At 32.6% G+C, this 25,141-nt stretch overlaps 4 protein-coding genes across 8 annotated transcripts; 1 reads left to right on the top strand and 3 right to left on the bottom strand.

Moving 5' to 3' along the window:
* The first annotated feature begins 289 nt into the window (after window positions 1-289).
* LOC107930320 (vetispiradiene synthase 3) lies at window positions 290-4,521 on the top strand. Its single transcript, XM_016861951.2, has 6 exons — window positions 290-571; window positions 2,285-2,657; window positions 2,753-2,971; window positions 3,041-3,182; window positions 3,712-3,960; window positions 4,039-4,521. Exons 1-6 carry the CDS (start codon window positions 343-345, stop codon window positions 4,327-4,329), a joined length of 1,503 nt encoding a protein of 500 aa, XP_016717440.1. The 5' UTR covers window positions 290-342; the 3' UTR covers window positions 4,330-4,521.
* Window positions 4,522-5,691: 1,170 nt separating this feature from the next.
* LOC107930371 (lysine-specific demethylase JMJ18) lies at window positions 5,692-13,117 on the bottom strand. 2 transcript variants are annotated; one of them, XM_016862002.2, is made up of 11 exons: window positions 12,740-13,117; window positions 11,565-11,636; window positions 11,069-11,146; window positions 10,474-10,980; window positions 10,152-10,376; window positions 9,576-9,737; window positions 8,479-8,847; window positions 7,273-8,359; window positions 7,071-7,174; window positions 6,749-6,946; window positions 5,692-6,314 (listed from the first exon to the last, which is right to left on the bottom strand). In XM_016862002.2, the coding sequence occupies exons 1-11, from the start codon at window positions 12,779-12,781 to the stop codon at window positions 5,970-5,972; spliced, it is 3,189 nt and encodes a 1,062-aa protein (XP_016717491.2). In that variant the 5' UTR covers window positions 12,782-13,117; the 3' UTR covers window positions 5,692-5,969. The 2 variants fall into 2 exon arrangements, with proteins under 2 accessions (XP_016717491.2, XP_040958564.1); XM_041102630.1 differs by lacking the exons at window positions 11,565-11,636; window positions 12,740-13,117 and adding an exon at window positions 11,369-11,418.
* Window positions 13,118-14,979: 1,862 nt separating this feature from the next.
* Window positions 14,980-19,582, bottom strand: LOC107930372 (protein LSD1). Its single transcript, XM_016862004.2, has 8 exons — window positions 19,256-19,582; window positions 19,091-19,162; window positions 18,152-18,265; window positions 17,803-17,913; window positions 17,254-17,366; window positions 16,209-16,289; window positions 16,035-16,088; window positions 14,980-15,530 (listed from the first exon to the last, which is right to left on the bottom strand). The coding sequence occupies exons 3-8, from the start codon at window positions 18,261-18,263 to the stop codon at window positions 15,489-15,491; spliced, it is 513 nt and encodes a 170-aa protein (XP_016717493.1). The 5' UTR covers window positions 18,264-18,265; window positions 19,091-19,162; window positions 19,256-19,582; the 3' UTR covers window positions 14,980-15,488.
* Window positions 19,583-20,408: 826 nt separating this feature from the next.
* Window positions 20,409-24,774, bottom strand: LOC107930312 (vacuolar protein sorting-associated protein 2 homolog 2). 4 transcript variants are annotated; one of them, XM_041102629.1, is made up of 12 exons: window positions 24,580-24,774; window positions 24,428-24,487; window positions 24,219-24,263; window positions 23,971-24,030; window positions 23,786-23,871; window positions 22,878-22,982; window positions 22,720-22,791; window positions 22,353-22,424; window positions 21,973-22,053; window positions 21,820-21,855; window positions 21,649-21,710; window positions 20,409-20,665 (listed from the first exon to the last, which is right to left on the bottom strand). In XM_041102629.1, the coding sequence occupies exons 2-12, from the start codon at window positions 24,462-24,464 to the stop codon at window positions 20,602-20,604; spliced, it is 720 nt and encodes a 239-aa protein (XP_040958563.1). In that variant the 5' UTR covers window positions 24,465-24,487; window positions 24,580-24,774; the 3' UTR covers window positions 20,409-20,601. The 4 variants fall into 4 exon arrangements, with proteins under 4 accessions (XP_040958563.1, XP_040958562.1, XP_016717424.1 ...); XM_041102628.1 differs by having other exon boundaries at window positions 24,573-24,707; XM_016861935.2 differs by lacking the exon at window positions 23,971-24,030 and having other exon boundaries at window positions 24,580-24,727.
* Between the last annotated feature and the right edge of the window lie 367 nt (window positions 24,775-25,141).

Raw genomic sequence — 25,141 nt, 5'->3', positions numbered from 1 at the left:
CAAAAATGGACCACTACAGATAATGTACATATCAACAAATTAATTATTAAAAAAATGGAAGCATCACATTATTCACGTAGATTTCCAAAATATCTTTTCCATTTCAGGAAAGGATACTCTTGGCTTTTTATAAATAGCCTCATCAGCACGACAGATAATGTACGATATCAACAAATTAATTATTAAAAAAATGGAAGCATCACATTATTCACGTTGATTTCCAAAATATCTTTTCCATGTCAGGAAAGGATACTCCTGGCTTTTTATAAATAGCCTCATCAGCTAGTTATCCCTCATCAACTTCACATTCAGTTCTGTTGTGTTGTGTAATTAGCAATAGAAATGGCAGTCCAAGTCCAAGGCAGTGTGTTGGGCAACACCAACATCCTCCTTTGCCTCTCTAAGGCTCCCTCTCCACCATTCCCAACGCTTTTTCCCCTACGCCTGCACAAGGCCAAGAGGTGCTGCTTTGTTGCAGCTCATTCCACAAGCTCCACAAAGGCTACGCCATTAAGCAGTAACCATCGAGAAAGTGGTCGTCCGTTGGCCAACTTTCCCCCAGACATATGGGGTGATCATTTCCTCACTCTTTCCTTTGATATCTCGGTATAGATTTATATACATTATTACATCCATCATTTCCTTCATTTTGATTCCGTATTTATCCGTTGAAAACATCAAGTTTAGTTTCTTTCATTTTCATTTAATGATATTATCTACATAGTATATGGCACCATTGTTGCTGAAAAGCAAGTTCATGGCAAGACTCAAACCCAAAACCTCTAGTGTGTAGAGGATCTCGAGGGAGCTATGGTACCATTAGAATAATTAGGAATAGTATAGGATTTGTTGATGTAACTCTCAACCTTTAAACTCATAGAACCCTTAATAAAGTAGGGACACATCAACGTACTTGAATATTTACATGTATTTGTGTATATATAATATTTATGATTTATATAACACATAAGTGCACATATCTACCTGTTTGATAAATTAAAATTCAACCTTACTTTCCATTTGCTTATATGTAATAATACATGTAGGAACTTAATCGATGCTCAAGACAAGTTGAAGTGTTGAAAGAAACGGTGAAGGATATTTTAATGGCTTCTACAACTGATCCTTTACACAATGTTGTTTTGATAAATTCATTATGCCGCCTAGGAGTATCCTACCACTTCGAGACCGAAATAGAGCAACAATTAACCAACTGTTTTGATGAATTAAGTAAAATCATTCGTAACAGTGCGCATAATTTGCACGCAATTGCAATCATGTTTCAAGTTTTCAGATCTCATGGTTATAATATGTCTTCTGATAAGTGCTTATCCTACGATGACCATTCAAATTAATTTTACATTGATTCGCGTCAAATAATTTTTTTAAGATAGACATGTGCCGTAGAATAGTAAATACTTACTTTAATCCATCCTTTCGACTTTTAAAATTATTATTTTACTTATTATTATAAGAATTAGACTAGACAAAACCGTAAAACTGAAAATCAAATGATCCAATCACAGTACCCTAAAATCAAGAGGTATTGAAATTATAAATAAAAAACAGTAAAAATGAGTTCAAAATCAATTAAACCTTGTTTTGAATAAGATTTAAGTTAGATTAACTAATTAATTTTTTTATAATTTATATAATAAATGTTTATGTTACTTTTATTATTTTTTTTGTGGGAGAATTTTTTTTATTTTGTGATGATTGAATGAGAAATTTGTAATTTGATTGCTTTGAACATCTAATTCTTATAATATTGATTTTACTCTTATAATATTTTATGCTTTTAGTATATACACGAAATCGTTTATTAATAAAAAAACCATTACATTATTAGATATATTTATTAGTGTAATAAAGTTTGAATATTTATTAATTTCAAGAAAATTAAATAATCTACTATTTTCTTGATAAAAAACTAAAATTTCCAGTATATATTTGTAAATTTTAAAATAGTTTTCTCTTTTACCATAATTCACTTTATTACCACAATTGTCTCTACTATTAACTTATATATTATTATAACATCATTGTCGCCACTATTTAAACCGGAAGCCCCAGATTAGATTAACCGTGAAGCTATAAAATATTTTAAAAATTTATAATTTAATTCTAACCCCTAAAAAATATTTAACTTGTTTAGAAGAAACCTTTTCTCTTAGCTCATAGGAAGGAAAAAGAAAAAGAGAATACAAGCATCGAAACACCAGCAAATGGTAGTCTATTTTTATTATTTGAAAATGCTAATTCTATGTATTGAATATTGAATCAGATATTTTTAACAAGTTCAATGATGAGAATGGCGAGTTCAAAGTTAGTGATACAAAAGAGCTGATAAGTTTATATGAAGCTTCCCATTTCAGAATAAATGGTGAACTCGTTCTTGATGAAACTTGTGATTTCACAACATCACAATTGAAGTCCATGGTAAGCCAAACAAGTCCACACTATGCCCAATACATCGAAAATGCCCTCTATTGCCCCTACCAAAGAGGGGTTCCAAGACTAGAAGCAAGGCAATATATATGTTTTTACGAAAAAGATGATGGTGATGAAGCAAGGAATGATACGTTACTAAAGTTTGCTAAGTATGATTTCAATCGGATCCAAATGACGCATCAACAGGAACTAAGCAACCTTTGTAGGTAATAAGAACTCTTTTATTTTTGTGCTGAACCCAAAGCAAAACTTTTCGTTTTCTAAAATCTTAGTTAATGTCATGCTTGCTTGGGGCATACAGTGAGTGGAAAGAAGAAAATATAGAATCAAGGCTTCCATATGCAAGAAGTAGAATTGTGGAGTGCTTTTTCTCGGCGATAGCGGTTTATTTTGAACCGTGTTATGCACGTGCTTGCAACATATACGCTAAACTGTTATCAACCTTAGTACTCACTGATGATACGTACGATGCCTATGGTACCTATGAAGAACTCCAATATTTCACCGATGCAATCCAAAGGTACTACTATATATAATTTCTTATTAACATTTTAATGAATTATGATAAAAATTAACTGGTGGTGTGCAGATTTGATATTGGTGTTATAGATGAACTTCCAACAAATTACTTGAAACTTGTTTACGAGACTATCTTCAATATTCACAATGAAGCTGAGGATAAGATGAGAAAGGAAGGGAGGTCTTATGCCATTTCCTACACTATAAATGAGGTAAATTAGGTTGCATCAATTCTTCAGACAATGTAACATTTTACATGCAAGTAGTATCCCATCCATAATTTGTCACGCATCTATGAAATTAAACACTCTAGCCGTGTATCATTTATCATTTTACTCAACAGTTTTTTTCAACCTATTAATTAAGATTTTCAAAATAATCTTATACAAAAATCCCACCAAACTTGTAGGTAGAACATAATTGGGCATGCAATCTTCAACATAATTTGATTTAAAATTAGTCTCGTACACTTTAATTATGAGCCTATGCATAGTTGGAGTCATTTGATAGAGGCTGTTTTGAGATAAAAGCTTCATTCATTCCTTAATGCAATACATGGTCATCAACCAAGACATAAGAACACACCAAGGATGTTTGCCCATTGAAAATGTCTGGCTGAACTGATATTTCACGTTTCGACTGTTAGAATAGTCCTTAAGATCCCATAAAATTTTTAATTTAAGTTGCATCACAACATAAAGTTTATTATGGTTAATTAATTGTTTTGTATTGGGTGATTAGTTCAAGAAATTAGCAGAAGCCTATTTTGTTGAGCGACGTTGGGTGCATAGAAGTTATGTGCCAACATTTGATGAGTATATGGACACTGCAATGACGTCAAGTGCAGGCCTTGTTTCAGTCTGTCAAGCCCTGGTAGGAATGGGAGAAGCAGATGAAACTGCATATCAATGGCTGATCAATACTGATAACAAACTTCATAAAGCCCTCAACAAAATTGCTCGTCTCTACGATGATCTCTCAACTAATGAGGTATATCCCTCACCTTTCTTTTTCTTCTAAAAACTCTTCTAGCAATGTAACGAGGAATGTGTTAATGGTGAAATTAAGGCTGAAGAAAAGAGGGGACTGGTTTGTGGAACCAGTTGTTACATGAAACAATATGGTGTTACAAGACAGGAAGCGGTCGAAGCTTACAGGGAAATGATTGAGGTTGCTTGGAAAGACATGAACGAAGGTTGTCTTAAACCAATGCCTGTCTCAAACAAAATTGCGGTGCGAGCTCTTAACATTGCACGTCTAGTTTTGGTTCTTTACAAGAAAGACGATGGATTGACAAGGCCTGAACTATCTTTGAAAGATGCCATCGCCAAAGTGCTCATTCATCCCATACCCCTTTAACCAACTTTATATCTATTTATTTTACGCCACTTTGCCATTAAATCAAGCCTTGCAACAGCTTCTCACAGAAACTCATACTCGGATTGGTTGTATGCATGGTGTAAACATCCCTCCCTCACCAAACCATTAGCCATTCTCAGATTCTTGGAATATTAATCATATATACATAATTATGAAAATAGTTTGCATCAATTTAAGTAGATTTAGTTTATTTAATTTAGTCAATTTTATTCTAAATACATTTCAAATTTTAAAATTTAAGACCTAACTCAAAATGGTAACAATTAAATATGTTTCATTAAGCTTTGCTGTTAGTTATGTTCTATTGCAAAGTTGTAGATTGTGTCCATGTTTTTAAAATCAATCTTGATGCAAATGATGATTTTTAAATCCATCAACTGGCATTTTTGTGAGTAATATGTACAAATAGAAATTTGACATAGCATTACACATCTAATAATATATTTAACACATAATATTTTGAAAATAGTAGAACTTAATAAATTTAACGATGTTGTTTAAAGTATATAAAAATTAGTAACAAAATTTAACATACCATCTTTTTTTTTCTTAACCGATGTGAAATTTTATTAACATAAAAAAAGACATTAAAAAGGTTACAAAAACATACCAAATACATCCGACTGCAAACAAAAAAAAACCTTTCAACAACAAAGTCACTCTTATATTGTTCAACCATGATATGTTGTAATACTATTCGATTATTTATATACAATTTGTAAAAGCCACGTTTTTTTTTACAACATGCCCTCATTACATTTCCGAAAATTAGATATCCTTTTTTTAACATAATATTTGTAAGAAAATAATTTATAAAAAAATTTAAGCAAATGAATAGTGTTAAAATCCACTCCGAGCCAATATATTAATGTTCAGAAAACCTCTTATATAACTTATAATTTTTATCTTTAAAAACCCCTGATTTTAATATTAAAATAAAATCAAGCTGATGTGAAATTAATTAGAATAATTTATTGAAAACGATTATATACATAACACAATCGATCACTATTTTAAAATTTTCGATGCCTAAATTTCCAAAAAAAGAAAACACAATCTAAATATTAAAATCAATGGTTTTTATAAGTAAAAATCATATAAAAATAATTTAAGAACTTAAAAGACATTTTTGGTATATTTAACCTTAAAATTAACACATTAACAATTTAAAGCAAGTTACCATATCATTCCTCACCTTTTTTTTAAAAAAAAATCTCTATATTTTCTAGATATTCATCATTGAGGAATTTTGAAACATTAATTTTATTATGATTATCATTTGGGAATTTTCAGTCCTTCCTAAGCAAACAAAAACAAAACAAATACTAGATGTGAAAGCTGTTACTAAAAATGACATCTATTTCAGTAAGGTTACCAAAATTCTGCAATGTTATCTATGATAAGTTAGTGGCATTAACAATGGAGGATTTTGCAGTGAATTACAATATTGCTCGTACCGGACTTCGGATATAAGACAGGAACCGGATCAGCAGTTGAAAGAATAAGCATGAAAATCTGATAATCAAAGCCAAATTTATCTACTCCCTATCAGAATCAACTACCAGAACTAATTTAATTCTCTTTTTTTGTTTTTACCTTTATTTTTGGAACAGTACTGTTTATCGACATGTTTTGCGGATCTCCTCGGTCAATGTTTCATATGCCACTCGCCGTTCAGGACTTCGTGAGTCGCTGCAGAGTATCCTGCGCATTATTTTCAACTCTTCAGGACTTGCCTTCTTGAAAAGTCCTCTTAGGACTACCTGTATTTCTTCATCAACAGAATGTTGATTGGGATCTTCATGATCTTGCTTTGTCAAATCGACACCAAAAATTTTTGCTTTCGATTCGCCTACCGAGCAACTCAATCCAAGCGCGTACTTTTTGACTTCATTGATATCACGAGTAGTCTTGTTATTCCAGTACTCCGAACATTGATGATTTGGATCGAGAGCTTCAATTGCCTGGAGGAAAGCAATTTATTAGGAAATAAATAACAGAACACGGTTATCACAACTAAATTGAATAAGAAAAACGGTTCTCTTGTTTTATTAGACAAATGCATGCTTGCATGAGTACCCGCTATATGCACAATTCCTGTACTATCCATTTATGGTCATTAGCATACCATGGAAGTGGCGTCTCCGACATGGGTAGGTTCATTTTTTACTATGTTTTCCATGTATTTGGAGGATTCTTGAAAAGTCATATCCCCAACAGAGGTGTGGTAGATACATAAGGATTAATAAATGACATTCTATTTATCACGTCATCGTATTTGCTAAGCCATATTCCATATCATGATAAGAACCATATGGATCATGTTTTGTTATTGAAGGATTTCTAATCTGATATTTGTTAGCTAAGAAATGTTCTAAGTTTATAAAGGCATCATTACCTGAATTATGGATGGTGAGAGAAATCCAAACATTTGGAGCCCGTTGATGCTCTGCAGAGATTGCAAAGGTAGCAGCCCACTTTCTCCTAGGTTTTTCCTCCTCAAGATTTCTTGATTTAATTGCTGTAGCACCATTTCCCAACATTTGTTAGGCAACACATTCGAGAAGGTTATGGTAGGGCAGCCTTCTAAAGTAACCTGAAATATAATATAATACACATGAGGTTCTATGTGAAGGCTAACTCAGTGACATCTCCATTGCCAAAGTTTTATGAGTGAACCTTTATCCCGAAATTAGTAGACAAACAAGAGGTAATCTCACCTTAAATAGAGGTCCAAGTAGCCCAATATCCAAGACTTCAGAAATGTAACTAGAAATCTTTGTTGGGTCGAGCACACTAAAGTACTTGACACGGCTTCTAAAACCTGTAAAAGTCAAGTATGAATCTAAAAAGCTAATAACAGAAAGAAAGAAACTGTGAATTAAATAGTAAGAAATCAGATCTAATTTCATTATTATGTACCTTTTGGGAATATGGCCTGGCTGTTGCACCATAGTTTTCCAAAAATTACAGATCCAAAATTTAAAGGCTCAACAGCATGATTCAACAATGGATGACCTTGGTGAGCCATAGACGCAATTACATCTGAGCAGTTGAGAGTTTCTGCCTTCAACAAGGTATTTGATTGTCCTGCATTGATATGCGGAAACTGAAGTTCAACGCCGAACAATTTCTTGCCCTCAAAGCCGTCAGGACCCCGATGACCTGTTGAAATTGAATGCTGATACTTCTCGGAATATTCTCGAGAAACTGATGAGCTACAATCACTCTTGAGTCTCTTTAGAACAGGTTCTCTTACTTCATCAAATCCACAACTTTTCTCTCGCAAAAATGTCTCAACATCAGTTACACTGTGGTTACTGGAGCTATCAGAATCACAAATAGACTTCCTTGCAGTTGCAGGATAATCAGATACAATATCAAGATTTAAGTCAATGCAGGCTTCCTGCTCCGAGTTCGTTCTGTTTTCCATGACAAGAACTCCAACATTTACGACGTTATTATGACCATCCAAGGTGACATGAGAGGCTTTTAATTTAGTCGCAGGCTGGCACTCTGATGGCGATACCTCCGAAGAAAAATGACCATACAAGTAAGGAGTATTAATATCCACCTTTTCTTCCACTCTTGAGGAACAAGAGAAACTTTCCCGAGCAGGCTCAAATTTTAATACCTCACTGTCCTGAACCCACTTAGATAAATAAACATCGCAATCAATACCAGAAACCAACCCGAGATCTTTGGATGCCCATAGTTTAACAGCATCTAATCCTCCCTCTAGGGCTTCAACTAGCATTTGCAATTCATCAACGGTGTAGCGAAGGAGGACAAATCTGTCTTCATCCTGGCACGAGCAGAAATTCTTTACATGTTTCAGACAAGCAAATCGTTCAGGAGAGCATTTGCAGCTGCAGGCAGATAGATGCAAGTCATAGAAACAAGAGAAACATTCCCTCTCACTTTCCAGATCAAAGTCTTTTTCCATCTTTCGTACAGGCATATCAGGGGGAAGGCAATTTACTCGTTCCTCTTCCATCTGCTTTCTCATCTGTTAACAGTGATAATTTACATATATTAGTGCACATAATGACATAAGTAAGTTTTTCACTTATTATGTGTGTATTTATAATTTACACAATTATTTTAGAGTGAGAGAGAAGAATCTACCCTAACTGCCTTCGTAAGTATCCCATCCTTCCCACATACATGTTTCCACCTTGAATTTCCCGGTGTTTCTCTGCCAAGAACATGTAACTCCCTGAGAGCTTGGATGGCTTGCCGAGCTGATCCCAGGAGTAGCTTGTCATGGGACAGTGATGTCTTGCGATGCTGCTCACTGTAGAGCTCAACTGCAAGTTGACCATGTTCTAGCCAATCAACAGGAGCAACATTCACTGCCTCTGCACAGTTGAAGCCACAATTAAATCCAGCATGATATGCCCTTGGAAAGGTAAGAACAAACTCCCCAGAATGTTGTACGGCCCGATAGACTGGTACACCCTCAGCTTTCAGAACTGAAGGAGACAGTTGAGTAACCTGCCAAAGATGAACCATAAATTTCATGCATGTAACAAACTAGTTAAAGAATAAGAAAATGGATGTGAGATGAGGAACAGATACAACATCTACCAAAAAAATACTTTGATGAAATGAAAGAACAAACGAGTGTAAAAGATATTAAAGAATTACTTCACAGGTTTTCGTCCAGAAACTTCAAGTAGAGATGATTTAATGGGAAACACTGTACAATGACCATGATGAATATCACCAGGTATCAATGCAACTAGACCTTCGCAGTTTAACAATCACATCGGAACAACTAACAGTTTTCTTTATCTACAATAAGAACAAAATTTTATACAAAATATAAGTTGCTTGCTGATAAAGCAGCCCAGATGTCTTTCTTTTATACACAATTCTCTTAGATCCCTTGATGCGTTGGAAGCCTAGGTCCAGATTCCTACATCTATAACCTATTGAGATTTGGTAAGACACCAGAATGCATGTTTAGGTGTCCAAAACTATGAAATCTCTTAAAGTGTACAAAATTTTACTGATGCAGGATGAAAAGAGGCTACATGAAGAACTGGACTTCTGATTTAAGAATTCTTGTTCAACACCATCGATCCAATGAGAAAACAAGCATGACTCCAAGAAGCAACAAAGAAGTGCAAAAATATGCAAAAACAAAAAAGGTGATAAAATGTATTTTTGAGCGATAAAATAAAATAAAGAATAAAAGTAAAGACAAATATGTTTCTCACCAATTCATTGAGTAGGTCAGGTTGTTCTTCAAACAAATCAGGCAGATGCTTTCTCATTGCAGCCTCCAAAGAGGTAGCCTGGTTCCCTGGCACTCCATACCATATTTTTGGATCACCAAAGTGCATATAGTTTAGCGAATACAGATGGTGGTCCTCAACATGCTGCTCAAACCATAATAAAGTTAAAATGAGAAAAGGAATGAGTCACCATTCAAATTATCAAAAAGGGATTCAGACCTAAAACACAAAAGAATAGAAAGCATAATTCACGTTGAATATTTCATTAAAAATCACAGTTAGAGAGAATATTTCCAGTAAATGATTGCATTTGCAAAAGGTCTAAATTTATAAAATTCTTTGCAGTTAAAGCAACCATAGAGGATCATGCAGCAATAGGTGACCATACTGCCATACAAATTCAAAACTACAAGTTTATGAGAAGCATGTTGTACATTTCTAAAAATGAATAACAAAAACAAGAATGGACAGTGTTGTGTACCAGTATCATTTATATCCTAATTTACTTTAATCAAGTGAACTAAGAGGAATGCTATTCTAGCAGTTTTTATGCCTTACCCAACAAAATGATGAGAAGCACATCCCCACATAGAGCCATGGCACTAGAACTCCAGATATATCGCATCCTTCAAAAGATAACACTGAACCTTGTAGGCGTGGGAAATTATTTAGGTTCCAACCTGACGTTGCATATTTATCTGCATCATTTCCAGTCAACACAGAAGACAACTTAGGAAAGCCACTGCCAAATGTTCCTGTTTCCAAGTCAGCTCCATAATATACCTGCAATACAAAAGCAAACTCCAGTAGAAGTAAACAGGGATTTCCATGAATAATATCTTATAATAGAGAGGAGCAATGAGATGAACATACTCCTCACCTCAACCTCATCTTTTGGCTGCTCAACTATCCTCCAGTATTCACCCTCTATGTCCTCCCAAGACGGTTCCCATTTCCTACATTCAATCATACTGGGCTCTAAATCTTCACTACAGTCCCTTTGAAAGTACATCTTCTTAAATTCATCTGCATATCTCTGAAATTCTTCAAGAGTGAATTCAGATCCTGAATTAAAGCCAAACTTCTCATCAGTCTCAGAAGTAACAACAGATTCTGAACTAGAATTGGCTTGTCTTCTAGTAGCTCCCATTCTTGAATGCCTCCTCCGTTTCCGTTTCCGGCTTCTATTTTTCTTTCTCATTGGCTCCCTATTTTGAAGTAAATCAACTTGCTGAATTCTAGTAGAAAATTTAGCATGTTCCCATATATCTTTCTCTTTAAGAGGACAAGGTGGAGTCCAGGAAGGTGGCGGAACAATCCGACATATACCAAATGATTGAGCTTCAGCACGAATTTTTTCTATGTAAGCAAGTGTATCTTCAAACTCCTAATAAATGGAACATCATAAATTCTAAGCACTGTTATCAAAAAGAAATATTGTAACAGAAAATTGTGACATTAAAAGATAAGATTACCTCAATAGTTGGATAAAACACTGGGGCATCATCAATGTTAGGCCGGCATGGTTCATTTGGATCCCATCTTGTTGACACCTAAAACAAACCAACAATCATCATAAAGCAACATAACTTAGAAACATATACTTGGAGGATGTCCAGATGATTTCACACTAAACAATGTAGCTCAATGTAGACCACTTTAATAAGATAATTATCTTTCTAGTTGCAGGTGTGAATATCTCAACAAAACACTTCTTCCAAAACATTTATAACTGTGTTATTTTAGGTATCATGTCAAAATTTTCTTCCACTAACCTTAAAAATACACAAAGAGACCTAAAATTTCAAAAGACGGCTATCAAAACCTGCGCAGAAAACCCATATACCCTTGGATTCAGACTGCCTACTTTTAGATATTGCCCCAAAAAGAAAGTAAAGCCATTATCACCAAGCTATTGCAAGGAGTACAACATATATATGTCACGCACAAAGCGGTCACGCATTAACTTACCCTTCGATGCCGAGGACTGCCCAAAGACTCAAGATTATTATCTCTTTTCATGGAAAGTTGTGAAGAATGATCCTGTAATAGTCTTTGGTTAGGAATTTACAATTTTATGTTCGTTAGCCTGAACCAGGCATTCTAAAATTAAGCACATAAATAATGGTATCACATCACAAATGATAAAATATGACCCATTTCATCAATATTTATACATATATATATCAAATTCAAATGCATACAAAAATTTGCATAGAAATATGCATGATTTCAGAAAGAGGGAAGAGAAGCATATCAACATGTACAACCAGAATTCAGTATAATTCCTTCACTCAACACAAACATCATACACCATCAACCAGCATATAGAAGATAACAATAATAGAATATCACCCAGTTTTAGCACTCTTTAAATCTCACACTCGGCAATAGTTACACGATTAAGTTGATCACAGGCAATGGCAAAAAGTTTCTTTCAACCAAGTTAAGAAGGATATCAAGATATCGAGTTTAAGGACTTGTGACTAATATTCCCTAGGAACTTCCATGATATTCGATCTTCAGCCATGCCTTGTACTATAGGAATGAATAGCCATAGTTGACAGGACATTGCGATCTATACCTTTACTAAATACCCCCCAACCAATGCGTTCCAAGGTATTTAAAAACCAAAATTGATTCTAAATCAACCATAAAACTTATAAACAGAAAACTAGGCAGACATAATTTCTAAGTGATAGATTATGAATTCCCAGAAAATATTCCATGCATACAACTAAAAACTTTGAAGCAATTCCATCTGACAACGAAAAAATTAAGAAAAATCCATAACAGAAAGTCAAATCTAATACAATAGTTAAATGAGAACAAGAAATCTCAAGAACGATGCTTTCCTAGGGCTCTGAATGTGAACAGATTCTGTATATTAATCCCATCTATTTTTTTAAAACAAAATAAAGAACTTTAATCAACATTGATCACAACAACAGGTTCTAATTAGGTATTTATTTGACCCAATGCCCAAATATCAAAACTTTCTCAACCAAAAAAAACAAACAATATCACCAAAAAAAACAATTGAAAGAAACAAATTCCTCATACACAGATCTACATATTTAAAACAAGGAATCAAATATCTTCAAATTAAAAAGAGAAAAAAAAAAAAGAGAAACGGAGAATCTAACCTCTTTCATATGAGAATTTGTTGCAATTTTCAACTGTTCCATTCAATTGGAACGAAAAAAAATTATGCAAAAAAATTGTTTTATAATTAAAAAATAAAGTTTTACGATAAAATTTTCTCTCTTTTTTTTTTTGAGAAAAAATAAAAATTTTCTACCCTAAGAACGAGTTTCTGATTTTATTTCGCTAAAGAAATCAAATCAAATCCAAATCACATTCCTTTCTGTTTAAATAAAATACCTAACATTAAATTCTTTTAGTTCAATTCCAGAAAGGAAACGTTTTGTTTTTTTTTTTCTCTCTTTAATTTAAGGATAAAAAATATTCTTTTTTTTCATAAATATTAAGTAAAAGTCTCCTTTTTTTATTTTAATCAAATAGATATATTTCATATTTGACTCGGTAAACCGTTTTTAAAAGACACGTTGGAAGTAGGATTCTAATAAAACAAAAAGGCTTAATATATAAATTGACCCCTGAACTTGATAAATTCTCACATTGACCTCTAAACTTTTTTTTAATCAGATTGACCCTTAAAAGTTAACAGCTGTTACATAGATCAACCCCTACGGGCTACAACTAATGCCGGTAACCTTTTTTTTATTTGTGGAAAAATCAACCAACCCCATAATGACATGTGTATAAATAAATAATTTTTATATATCAATTGTTTAATAAAAAAATCAAAAAAAAATAATTTCATTACCATCGTCTTCTAGTTCTTTTTCATCTTTTGACTCCTTTCTTCGTCACTCATCTAGAAGTCTAGAATCAATTTCCTCTAACTAACTACTCAGTACTCACTCACCTCTTCACTAAATGGAGGTTGGTTTTTAGCCCACAATTTCGACCACTTACCAACAACAATTTCATCTTCAAATATTTGTAAATCAGCATTCAATTTTTTGGTCTAAAAATATGTGAAGAATACTAAAATAGAAAAGTATCATCGCAAATGTCTAATCAAAAGCCTTAAAAAATATATTGCTTTGTATATATTGAACAGAAAGCCGGAAAATAATATATAGATTTCCTTTTTAAATCCGCCTTTTATGGGTTTTCATTTTCTAAGTAACAGTTGCCAACTTTAGGGACTAGTATGATTTAAAAAAAATTAGAGGTTAATTGAGAAAAGTTGACAAGTTTAGGAATGAATCAATATATTAAGCCAAAATAAAATAAAGTGATTAATAAATAATAAACTAACTAAAGAATTTTCTTTTTAATATAATAATACTAAAAAGTAAAATACCTGCCTGAGATTACAAGCTTGACTTATTTCTCTCTTCCTTATACTCTTTGAATTTTTGAAATTCATCCTTCTACTTTTATTATCAAAAATTTAACCCCTTTCTTTGTTCGATTTGAAAATAAACACTCGTAGAGTAAAAAAAATCATATGGTTGATATATCAAATAAGTGTTCAATCCAATTAATAACGCTATAATCACATTTAACAAAAGTTAATTCCATCAAATTAAAAACAGAAGGTCTAAATTTTAAAAATCTAAACAGTACAAAAACAGGTAAAACCATAAAAACTCATACTAATAGGTTACGAGTTGAACTTAGAAATATCGATGGGTCGCGCATATACGTTTAAAAATTCATTGCGTTTTTATCTATTACTATTCATAAAAATATTTCTCCCAAATTAATTTAGGTTAATATGAAATAAAATAAATAAAGAATAATAATAAAATTACAAAACAGAAACCGGCAAACACAACTAACCAACCACAATTTTGTCATTTGGCTTTGCGTGTGTTGTACTTCATCCTGTACTTGTCTCCTCCAATCTCATCTGTTTCGAGCCGGTCTTTTTGTTATAAGTATATATTATTATTTTTTATCATAGGTTTGAGGTTATGTATAGAGTTTGAATTGGAGACCAAATGTATCGTTACAACCAATACATTTAAATAATTACTATAAAAACCAATATTTCAAAACACGGTCGAATTGACAATAGAACCAAAAAAAATTCAGATCAATTAATAGAATTTGTGAATGTAAAAAATTAAATTATGAATATAAGGGTTAAATTGTTGAATAATATATGTCTCTATTATGACATGTGAATTTTATTAAGTTATATTTCGATTTAATTACTCTGACTATATATCGATAATTGTACTTAAAATTGTGGTCAAAAGGGAATGTTAATATGTGTGATTGTATTAACTAAGAGACTATTTCTTAAAGGAATTAAAACAAAATAAGACAAAAATTAGCAACAAAATAGACTAATAAGATGCTTTATTATAAAATTTAAAGGATAAAACCCCTAAAATGAAATAGACCTTACACTCAATAACGAGTTAACTAAACTGACACGAGCCTACATTATTTCACCTTTGGAAACCCACATGATACTCTCTCATGAATTATAAAACCGGACCGAATCAACCAACCGGTCAAACTCCGGTATTCTAAATACGCATCACACATTTTCACTCCCTAAAATCCACATGTAAAACGACACTCTCCCATGGATTATAAAACCAGATATGACGGTCGAATACCGATCAGGTTTTTTTTAACATTGCACTCTCCATCTTTCTCATACACAAAAATATACATCACATTTTCCCTAAATTAAATGTTCATGCCTCTCCATTTCCAACATGCTATACTCGTACTATATATATTATACACAAACCAATTTCCAGGCAATCAAAATAAATGTATGTTGTTTGTTTGCATCGTGCTCGAATAAATGGAGTAATCGAACTCAAAATTCCTTCTGGATCATTTTTTATCTGTTGTTATGCCAACCACGACGTTGCTAACCTGCGAGTCGATATCATAAATATATCAGCCCCACACCATTTTCAGTTTATACATACCAAAGCTCAAGAAAATGAAAGCACATCATATTAAAGATATGTAAATAAAGGTAAAAGTACAATGGAGGCCCATGTACTAGGAGTCCGATTGCATTTTATCTCATCTACTCAAAAAATGGGCAAATTAGTCATTGTACATTAAATCAAAGAGCAAATTGATCCTTTCTATTAAAATTTTCATTCGTTTGAATTGTTAAAAACCGGTGTAGCTAACGGAATAACCAGAAAGTGACATGTGGCATGCCACAAGTACCTTATGTTGATGTACAAGGACCAGCTTTTAACAATATAATTGGATGAAATTTTTTAACAAAAAGACCAATTTGCTCTTTAATCTAATCTACATGAACTAATTTGCCTTTTTTTTTTTTAGAACGGGCATCATACAATCTGACTTCTAGTGCAAGGGCCTCCATTGTACTTTTACCATAATTATAACTATATTTACCAATTTTCCACTCTCATCGACTGACATGGGATTCTCAACCACAACTGTTTGGCTCTGTCAATTCCAGCATAGAATGCAAAAGGGTTAGATTAGGTAAACAGTTTATTAACTCAACCATCTACACTTTCTTGTAATAAAAAGAAAAAAAAACAAAAACTAACTACGGAAACTTACTGTTGAAGTAGATGGCATGGTCCCTGCAGAAGCTATTTGATTAGGTCGGTTTACGCAAAATGGAGCCCTTGCATTGCCCGTCTGAAAGATGAGAAATATGGAGTGAGGGATAGGTAAACCTCCAAATAGATTATCACTATAGACAAAAATACATACACTGTATATCCCATAATGCTGCTCGAAAATATTAATTTCATGAACGTAATAGAGAATAGTGCTAGCAAAGGCAGATTTATGAGAATTCATCATGTGAATATTAGATCGGAGACATTCAGTACAAGGAACTATTATGTTCAAAATATAGCTTAGCAAACAGATTATAACTATGTTACTCAGATACGAGTGCCGGATATGAGTATATTCAATTTTTTCCATGTTTTTTCATGTATTTGGAGGATCATATCCCTATACAATGTCGGAATATGTGCAGAACACAGGTACTTCGAGCAAGATGAAAAGTTGTAGGAACATAGGTTTTTAAGAACTAATTCCTAATGTGGTTATGATGCAGAAAATTTTGCATATTTGAGAAGTAAAGGACCATAGATAAAAAGCCCACTAAAACTGATCACGCCTTGCATCTATCAATCATTACTCAGAGATTCGACTATCAATTGCAATGGTGGTCGCACAGAGGAGGGTCTAGAAGAGAGATCAACTAGAGTAATCACTCAAAAAGCGGGGGAGTAAAACCAAGTCCGAGAGGTACACCCCAAAGCCAAATTCACTCAGAAAGAGACAAAATAGGCAGACAGAAGACCCAAAACAATAAAACATGATTATTTTTGTTTATCATTCCAAATACATACAGAAATATTGCTAAAGAATTTTAAAGATCATGAAAAACTGAAACTTGCATCATATGACTTTGTAAATCAGAAAATATGTAATAAGATAAGAAGAGAAAGAATGACTACTATCAAGCAAATTAGGAATTAATACGGACCTATTAGTAAATCTCTAAATCTCAACCAATTCTGAAGATATTCCGCATGCTGATAATAAATGTGCTAATAAAAAGTTTAATCAACTCAATCATACTTACACCAACGTTAGTAACATATTGACAGATAGCACATTTGACAGATGGAGCTCCATATGGATACATTAATGTTGTCCGGCAGTGCCCGCAATTGATATGAGCTATCTGGTTGGGTGCTTTTTTCATGGTCATACGATCCAAGAAAGAAAGAAGTCAGAAAATAATCTAGAAACAACTAAACTGAAAGAGAGGTAGAAGAAATGAACAAGTAACATATGGAATAAACTACTAGCAGCACCAAGACAACCTGGAAATCCAATAAAAAAACATGAGGAATCAAAGAAGACAATGTTTAGAAGTATATGAAGATCTTTGACCAGTCAAAGTAGCTCAGACTGCTACTAAAGAAAACAGTAACAAAAGATATCCACAAGGAATGCATTGTGACTCTTGAAAACTGAACCACACTGCCTAAAACTTGTTTACAGAGCAGAAAAGGTTGAAGAAAGAAACAAATACTCAATCAAAAGCATGAAGTTTTGACTTGAAGTCCAAAAATAGTAACAATTCAGCAGTTCCTGACATTACATGCAGAGAGTCAATTTAGTATACCTGGTGCAAGGTTAAGGGTGTGACAGCAAGAACATCTCACACTTGTTCCTCCACGTGCATACATTAGCAATGTTCGACAACCTCCACATATGAGTTGACCCATATCCATCCCTGCAGGGTTAATTTAAAACATGGGTTACCAAGCCATAAGACTCTTATTGGATATTTAGCTCAGTTACATATTTAAATAATGCCACTAAGAAGTATAAACATAAGAAACTTTTACCAACTTTATGAAGAGTTTCAGCTAATCATGCCAAGGATACTGAAAACTAAACTGCTCACAACTTTGGAAAATTGATGCACGGTTTTATATTTGCAATCAACAAGACTAAAAAATGAAGTGTACCAGGGAGAGGGACTTGTGTAATTGTATTGCATAATGCACAGCAAACATTTGTAGCTCCTCTAGGATAAAGAAGATTGCTCCTACACCCACTGCAAACTATCTGGCTCTGCATATCTGCAATCATTGAAAAGAACCATGAAAAGATACCTCTCTAAAACCCCATTATAACATTAATATCCATTTAAATTTGGTAATACTGGTTTTGAGATTCAATTTAAAGCAGAGGGTAGCAAAATCTCATACATTAACCCAATTCAGTCTCTATGAACCAACAGAACCTTGAGAGGTTAACATCCTCCCAAACATTCAAAATTACTGAAATTACTAGTCAAGAAAAAAAGTCTAATAGTAATAAAAAAACCCGACTGCAAGACGTGTTAACAACTAGCATTCTATGTTGATCCGATTTCTAATTTTTGGACATATTCTGACACAGGTACGGGAAATGATCTCCAAATAAATGAGAACAGCATGGAAAAAATTGGGCATACTTGTGAGCCAATCAACATAGCTGCATTTATAAGTTACTTAATGAGATTTCTCTCTCTCTAAGTATTACATACACTAAAATCATATGTGTTAACATTCACAACAAAATAAAAACCAAGATAAAGGATTCCAAATACCAAATTCTGAGGAAAAAAAGAAGCATGAAACTTGAAATCAGATATCTAGCAACATGGTGTAAAGTAATCATTTTAAGCATCTTTTTCCATTAAAACAAAGCCCTTTTAATCATATATCTAGCAACATCTCAGCAGAATTAATTAATCCTCCTCTTTTTTTCTAAAATCCCTAGCTAATTTAAACTTGAAATCTAATTTACAAAGAGAAAATTGAATTTTTCATATACGATAACTCTAATCCGAAAAAAATAATTACTAACAATGAACATTGATAAGATCGGTATTAAAACCCAAAAGAATGTTAAAGAAATACCCGATTTCCCTTCCTTCAACAATGAAATGATTCGAATTCTTCGGGAAGCAATCGAATTGAGATCCAAAGCTCCTGTCAAGCAAATAAAACCCCCAAAAAAATCGTAAAAAAACAAGTATTTTTTCCTTAGAAAAACAGAAACAAAAAAATGGAAGTTCATTTTACCTTTAAGAAGACGTGGAATTTGAATACAACAAAAATAACAGCGGTATTAAAATGAAAATTGTAAGCTGTGATTTTTCCAAATACGATGAGATCCGCGTAAATTAGGAATCCCGTAATTACATGAATTTGGGTCAAACTAGAAGATCGAGTTTCTTCTTTTTTTTTTCTTTCTTTCTTGCTTTTCTTTATTATTTTTCTTTTTAATAAATAAAGTTTGGGTTTTGTTTGGATCAGGAGATTTCGTTGAAATATGGTTTCTTACGAAAAGAATTTCTTGTTATCCCATTTGGCTGATTTGGAATAAATGTTCAGCACGACCTTCAACTCGGTTTTGAAAAGAAAAAATACTGTTATATATTTTTAAAATTATTTGATTAATTTAGAAATAAAATATTATTGTAAAAAAAAGTAATGAGTTGGACATTTAATTTTTATTTAAATAGAAATAGATTTAGATTTAATAAAAGTTTGGGTGCACTAAATTCAACCTTAAAATTATAAAATAATTATTAAATCATTTAAAAATTTTGTTTAAGTCACTAAGTTGTTAATTTGAATCTAATAATACACATATATCGTAAAAATTTTAAAATTTTATATTTAAGTCTAACCATGTATAAATATCATATATATATATATATAGATAGAGAGAGAGAGTTCTCAACTCAGATTTCATTTTGATTGAAGTGAATTCTCTCCCATTTTATGTTTTATATATTTAAATTATGATCATCTTTTGTAATGACTAATTATGATAATAGTTATTTAAATATATATTATTTATTATTACAATTGTGATTCTAATTGTACTTAAAACTAAAAAAAATTAAATGACTAATCAATATCAAAAAGCAAAAATATATACATCAATATTTATATGTTTAATTTGGTACCATTTTTTGTCCCAATTTAATATCTTAATTCAATTTCAATATTCAATTTCATGTTAAATCATTACAATGAATATTTGGGAAAAGCATTCTAAATATAAAATTAAAATAGTTCAAATACCAATTTAATTATTGAAGTAAAACTCAAAAACTACCTATTAACTTTAAATATAAATACCAAATTGATTAAAAGATAAATGCATCCAATTGAGAAAAAGAAAAAGAAAAGCAAATAGAAATGGAGCTATCTATAGGCACAAAAATGGAGCAAATTTTAAAGTAAAACGACTACTATAAAAATAGCAGATAAATCATCAATCTAAGGAAGTTATAAGGTATCGGGTCATTATCTAACATATATATAATTTCAGCTATGTCCTTCATGAATATAATATATAAATATATAGAATTTGTTTTGTACTTCATATCATTTACACATTTCCCTTCTTTTTGTCATCAAAGTCGTCGTAGAGATGCCAATCTTTTCTCAAGATCATCAACATCAGTGGTAGGCTCAGACCTGCACCAAATCACCAACAAGATTTGTCAAAGCTCGGGTGTGTGCCCAACGTGAGTTTCTAGAGGATTTGTGTGAAGGTGGAGTAACATACTCTCACCATTACACAACACTTTCGAAAAACAAAGTAAAACATAAAATTTTGGTCAAATTCTGCCTCTCCACTATAATGATCATTTCTAGTTCCTTTACTTTTCAAAATATGTATTTTCAATCTTGAACAGATAATTTGATGGCTTATTTTTTTTCTTCTGATGATGAGACATATAATAATTTGTATACACAATTTTTTCACACATTAAAAGAAAAAACTATCAAATGGAGAAAATGTATTTTTATTCATCAAGTTGTACCAAAAATGCCAAAGACAACATCATAGGTTTTTAAAAAATAAGTGACCAAATTATCGTAGAACTAAAGTCACCAAAAATGCACAGTATAAAACCTATATATTTTGACCTAAAGATTTAAATAGTCCATCTTTCATGCTGATTGGATTTTCATAAAACAGTTTTAAAAACATCAGTTTCAGATAATGCCATACTAGAAGGACTAGAATGATCAAATTATAACAAAAGGACTAAATCAGACAAAAATGCATAGTACAGTACCTTCTATATAAATTGACCATAAAATTTGAATAACAGTTTTAAGAAACATCAATTTCAGGTAATACCCTTAGTTCAATAATCAGCTCCTTGGTATGGAAAGAAAGCATTGGGGGTGTAGGCTGGGGGTTAGTGGGAGTGGAATATACAGTGATATGAAGCTGTCAGGGATCAGACCCTAATCATTAGAACTAAGAGTCTCGTACTCTACCAAACATCACTTGGTTGTTTGTAGAGTACTTTGTGAATGATCAAGGAAAAGAATGCTCAAGTTTTTTAAGTTCAATTAACAGACGCAGACCTATCTAGAGGATATTATAGTGCATGACAAAAAAATTTTGAATTATGAAACTTTTGCTCGAGAAAAGTCATACATACTTGACATTAACCAGGGGAGCAGCATTCTTTGATGCAATCCGACCCTTTGGAGCTGAAGATAACTGTTAAAAGAATGGGACAAGGTTAAGCCTTTATCGACACATTCTCGTAATTAGAAAAACGGAACATGTTACAGAATTTTTTTTACAAGGTCAATTTCAAGAATCCAACCTGAGAAGCAATATCCACACCAATCTCATCAAGCACCTGATCAGTTAAAAGCTTATAAATTAGAGTAGTAGGGGAAAAACTTAATGGAACAATGGCAATGAAACAAAAAAAAGAAATTAAAACAAATATATATCAGTAAATAAAATATCTCACCTGGTTGGTGAGCTCCTCCGTTTCCTCTTCGGCCTCATCTTTATCTAAAGTTTCATCAATAGCTTCCGACATCATCTCTATCTGTAAAAAATACATCCAAACAAACATTACTAGAACATAAAACACACTCGCACAAGCTGATCCAAGCTCTAAGTTTCTCTTGCAAAGATTTCTGTATGAACCAAGAATGTAAGCATCCTTGCACTGAGGACAAAGTGAATCGATCTTAATTAATTGTCAGCAGTCAACGTCATGTTCACAAGACTCCGTTATGTGTTAGTCTACACTGCATCACTTTCTAGGTATGTTCTCAAGGCTAAAGACTGTATGAAGAGAGAATCTAAAAGTTAAAAACTATCCCAAGAAAAAAAGAAGAGTACCGTCATATCCATTTGTGCTGACTGCTTTTGGAACTCTTTTATTACTTTTGCTTGCTTTGCAGGAGCCATTTGCTGCAAAAGGACAGAAAATGAAATTTTCAAATATGAGAACAATCTAACCCCAAAGAGTAAGAAGAACCGCGATAAGTCATACTGCAAAACAAAACATGGAAGTATAATGCTCTCCAGAATATAATCTTCTGTGCCAATAAATTCATTGATCCTTATTTCCAAAACTTCTGTCACTAGAGCCAAGCTAAAAAGCTTCCGATCCAAAAATCAACACGATTTTTTGTTTCAAAAGGACTTCACAGTTGATAAAAAAACATCGTAAAACATTTACCAAAGCAAGGTTTTAAGTACCTACCTTGTTCATTGCCACCATTGCCTTAGTTGCTCCTTTCATTCCAGTAGAAATCGAGGTGCTGGCATATAATGCCTGTGAACACATAAAATGAAATATGAGGTACTGGCGTAGAAACTTTAATCACCTCAAGAACCAATGATTTATTGTAGAAACTCAACCTGTGTATGAGTTGCGACACCTCTAATTTGGGCACGACTCCCCTGCAAATTAGTTATCTGTTGACGCAGTCGTACAAGTTGGCGAGCTAAAATTCTAGTAGCAGCCTGAGAAACACATATGGGAGATTAAATACAAAGGAATAAGCTGAGGGTTTGGGGAATTAAGGGAATTACTTGAGCAAACACCAGTGGCAGAGTTCTTGAATTACAACAAATCATCTTAACATACAAACAACTTCCGTAAACATACGGCGAGCTGTTTATGGATCTTTTAACATTTGACATTACAAAATGGTAATATTTAAATTTCTGCTTCTAGTAATGATAAGGTGTGCATTTAGCTGTATGTAAATATTTTTATCAAATCATTTGCAACTTATTTTATATGAAAAGCCTCGGTATGTAAATTTTAACCCACTTGTGCAACTTTAATAGTCATAATGCAAAATGTTTCAGCCCCAAAAGTTGCAAATAACTAACACATGCACCTCATACACAGCAAATGACAGAATTTTATAACATAAAGCTAATTCCATTGGTTATCACCATAAACACAGTCAAAAGGCTTACACCCAAAACTTGAGCAGTTTAAATGTTATAAATCATAGAATAAGCTGGATCTTATGCCATGCTCATTGTACTATAGCACATGCAAGCAAATCCATCATGCAAAGAAACTAAAATGTGTTGTTCTTATGTCCATGCCTCACATGAATAATCAACAGAATCTTCTAGGTTTGAAACAACCATTGAATTTTACAACTTCATTACCAATGTTAAAGTAACCTTAAGTTAAAATTCAAAAATATAAACAACCTTAAACTTCATTGATTAAACTTATTTCCCCTTTTCAACTAAATTACACTACTACAGCTCATTTCTTCGAACCAATCCAGAATTAAACTTGCCTCATTTCCAGTTTTGGCCGTCTTCTTAATCTCTGCCACCAATTTTTTTTCCTCCAGTTGAAGAGACGCAATCTCCCGTTCAACGCCTAAAAAGGAACAGGTAAGTCATTAGAGCAATCTAGAACAAAGGAAAACAGTTTAAAACATCAAAGTAAACATACGATTCTATTTTAGAATTGCCTAACTTATGATTCCACATAGAACTTCAGCTCCAACGGAAGAATGAACAAACTTCAATCCAGAATCTAAGAATTCAACTTTCAGGTAAGCATTTTTCCTTACATTTCGAGAATCATAATCACTCATTCAAATCAAATATGTTTCAGAACACAGATGTCAGATTCGTATAATTTAGGAGAAATGAAAAAGCTCCCGCAACAAAGATTTTATGTGAAGTACATATAGAATTTTTAAAAAAAAAAAAAACACATACCTCGTGTTGCAACCGCCATTTCTCTCTTGCTCGTCCGCAAAGCATCTGAAATACAAAAAAAAACGAAATAAAAAATTTAAAAATAATGAAAAAAAAAACACAGTGAAACAGAACTAACAGAGGAAGTGAGCAATTAGAGAACGACCGCAAAATGCAGGAAAAAGAAAATAGAGAGCAAGAAAGCAACGATGGAATCAAATCTAAAATACCTTTGGGAGATGTTTTCTTCTTGAAGATCTTCAACATGAGATTAACTTCACTGGTTTATCCTTCAAAAACAAACAAAAACCCTAAGGAACCAATAGCAATGTGAGAGCAAAAAAAGAACAAATGTATATTCTGCGAGGAAATCACTTCAGACCCCTTTGAATGGAAATAAGAGAGGCAAGAATAGTGTAAGCGCGTGAAAATGTCTTCGGCTTCAAGGAGCGTGCCAATGCGGTGCGCCTCTTATACTCTCCAACGGTACGCCTTATAGTGGCCTCGCACCACAAACTAGCCGTTACTAGGCTTCGTCTTTTCTTTATTTTTATAATTCATTGATATCAGTGATATTATAATTTTGGGTAAACTCCTTTGACTAAATTTTTAGTAAATTTATATTTTAGACACTTAATTTTAAAAAATTATTAAATAGTCATTAAATTATTTGAAAATTTTCATTTAAGTCACTAAATCAAATGATGATTCAACTATCAGTATGGTAGATCAATATCAATTGACAACTAGAAGAACATACTTTATATCCAAGTCAATAGGTGTAGGTGATATGAACAAAAAAGGCCATAGAACAGTTATTTTAACAGCCCAATGATTTAAATGAAAACTTTTAAATAATTCAGTGACTATTTTGTAAATTTTTTTGAAGTTGAGTGACTAAAACATAAATTTACTAATGATTTAACGTCCTTAAGTGTAGTTTA

Source organism: Gossypium hirsutum, chromosome D10 (genome assembly GCF_007990345.1).
Source record: "Gossypium hirsutum isolate 1008001.06 chromosome D10, Gossypium_hirsutum_v2.1, whole genome shotgun sequence".
NCBI classification, from domain to species: domain Eukaryota; kingdom Viridiplantae; phylum Streptophyta; class Magnoliopsida; order Malvales; family Malvaceae; genus Gossypium; species Gossypium hirsutum.
The sequence above is the reverse complement of the archived record's forward strand: the minus strand, read 5'-3'. Positions and strand labels throughout refer to the sequence as shown.

Bases quoted from the DNA above. Each gene is read 5' to 3' on its own strand.
- LOC107930320 (XM_016861951.2), top strand. From the start codon at position 343: ATGGCAGTCCAAGTCCAAGGCAGTGTGTTGGGCAACACCAACATCCTC. The intron at 2,658-2,752 runs GTAATAAGAACT...TGGGGCATACAG, and splicing joins GAACTAAGCAACCTTTGTAG to TGAGTGGAAAGAAGAAAATA. The intron at 2,972-3,040 runs GTACTACTATAT...GGTGGTGTGCAG, and splicing joins TTCACCGATGCAATCCAAAG to ATTTGATATTGGTGTTATAG.
- LOC107930372 (XM_016862004.2), bottom strand. From the start codon at position 18,263: ATGCAGAGCCAGATAGTTTGCAGTGGGTGTAGGAGCAATCTTCTTTAT. The intron at 16,290-17,253 runs GTAAGTATGATT...CTCATCTTTCAG, and splicing joins AATATGTTACTAACGTTGGT to ACGGGCAATGCAAGGGCTCC. The intron at 15,531-16,034 runs GTAAATATAGTT...ATCGACTCGCAG, and splicing joins TCGATGAGAGTGGAAAATTG to GTTAGCAACGTCGTGGTTGG.
- LOC107930371 (XM_016862002.2), bottom strand. From the start codon at position 12,781: ATGGAACAGTTGAAAATTGCAACAAATTCTCATATGAAAGAG. The intron at 11,637-12,739 runs GTTAGATTCTCC...AGACTATTACAG, and splicing joins CAAATTCTCATATGAAAGAG to GATCATTCTTCACAACTTTC. The intron at 11,147-11,564 runs GTAAGTTAATGC...GGTTTGTTTTAG, and splicing joins GCAGTCCTCGGCATCGAAGG to GTGTCAACAAGATGGGATCC.
- LOC107930312 (XM_041102629.1), bottom strand. From the start codon at position 24,464: ATGTTGAAGATCTTCAAGAAGAAAACATCTCCCAAAG. The intron at 22,792-22,877 runs GTTGAGTTTCTA...ATGTGTTCACAG, and splicing joins GTGTCGCAACTCATACACAG to GCATTATATGCCAGCACCTC. The intron at 22,425-22,719 runs GTAGGTACTTAA...GTCCTTTTGCAG, and splicing joins CAATGGTGGCAATGAACAAG to CAAATGGCTCCTGCAAAGCA.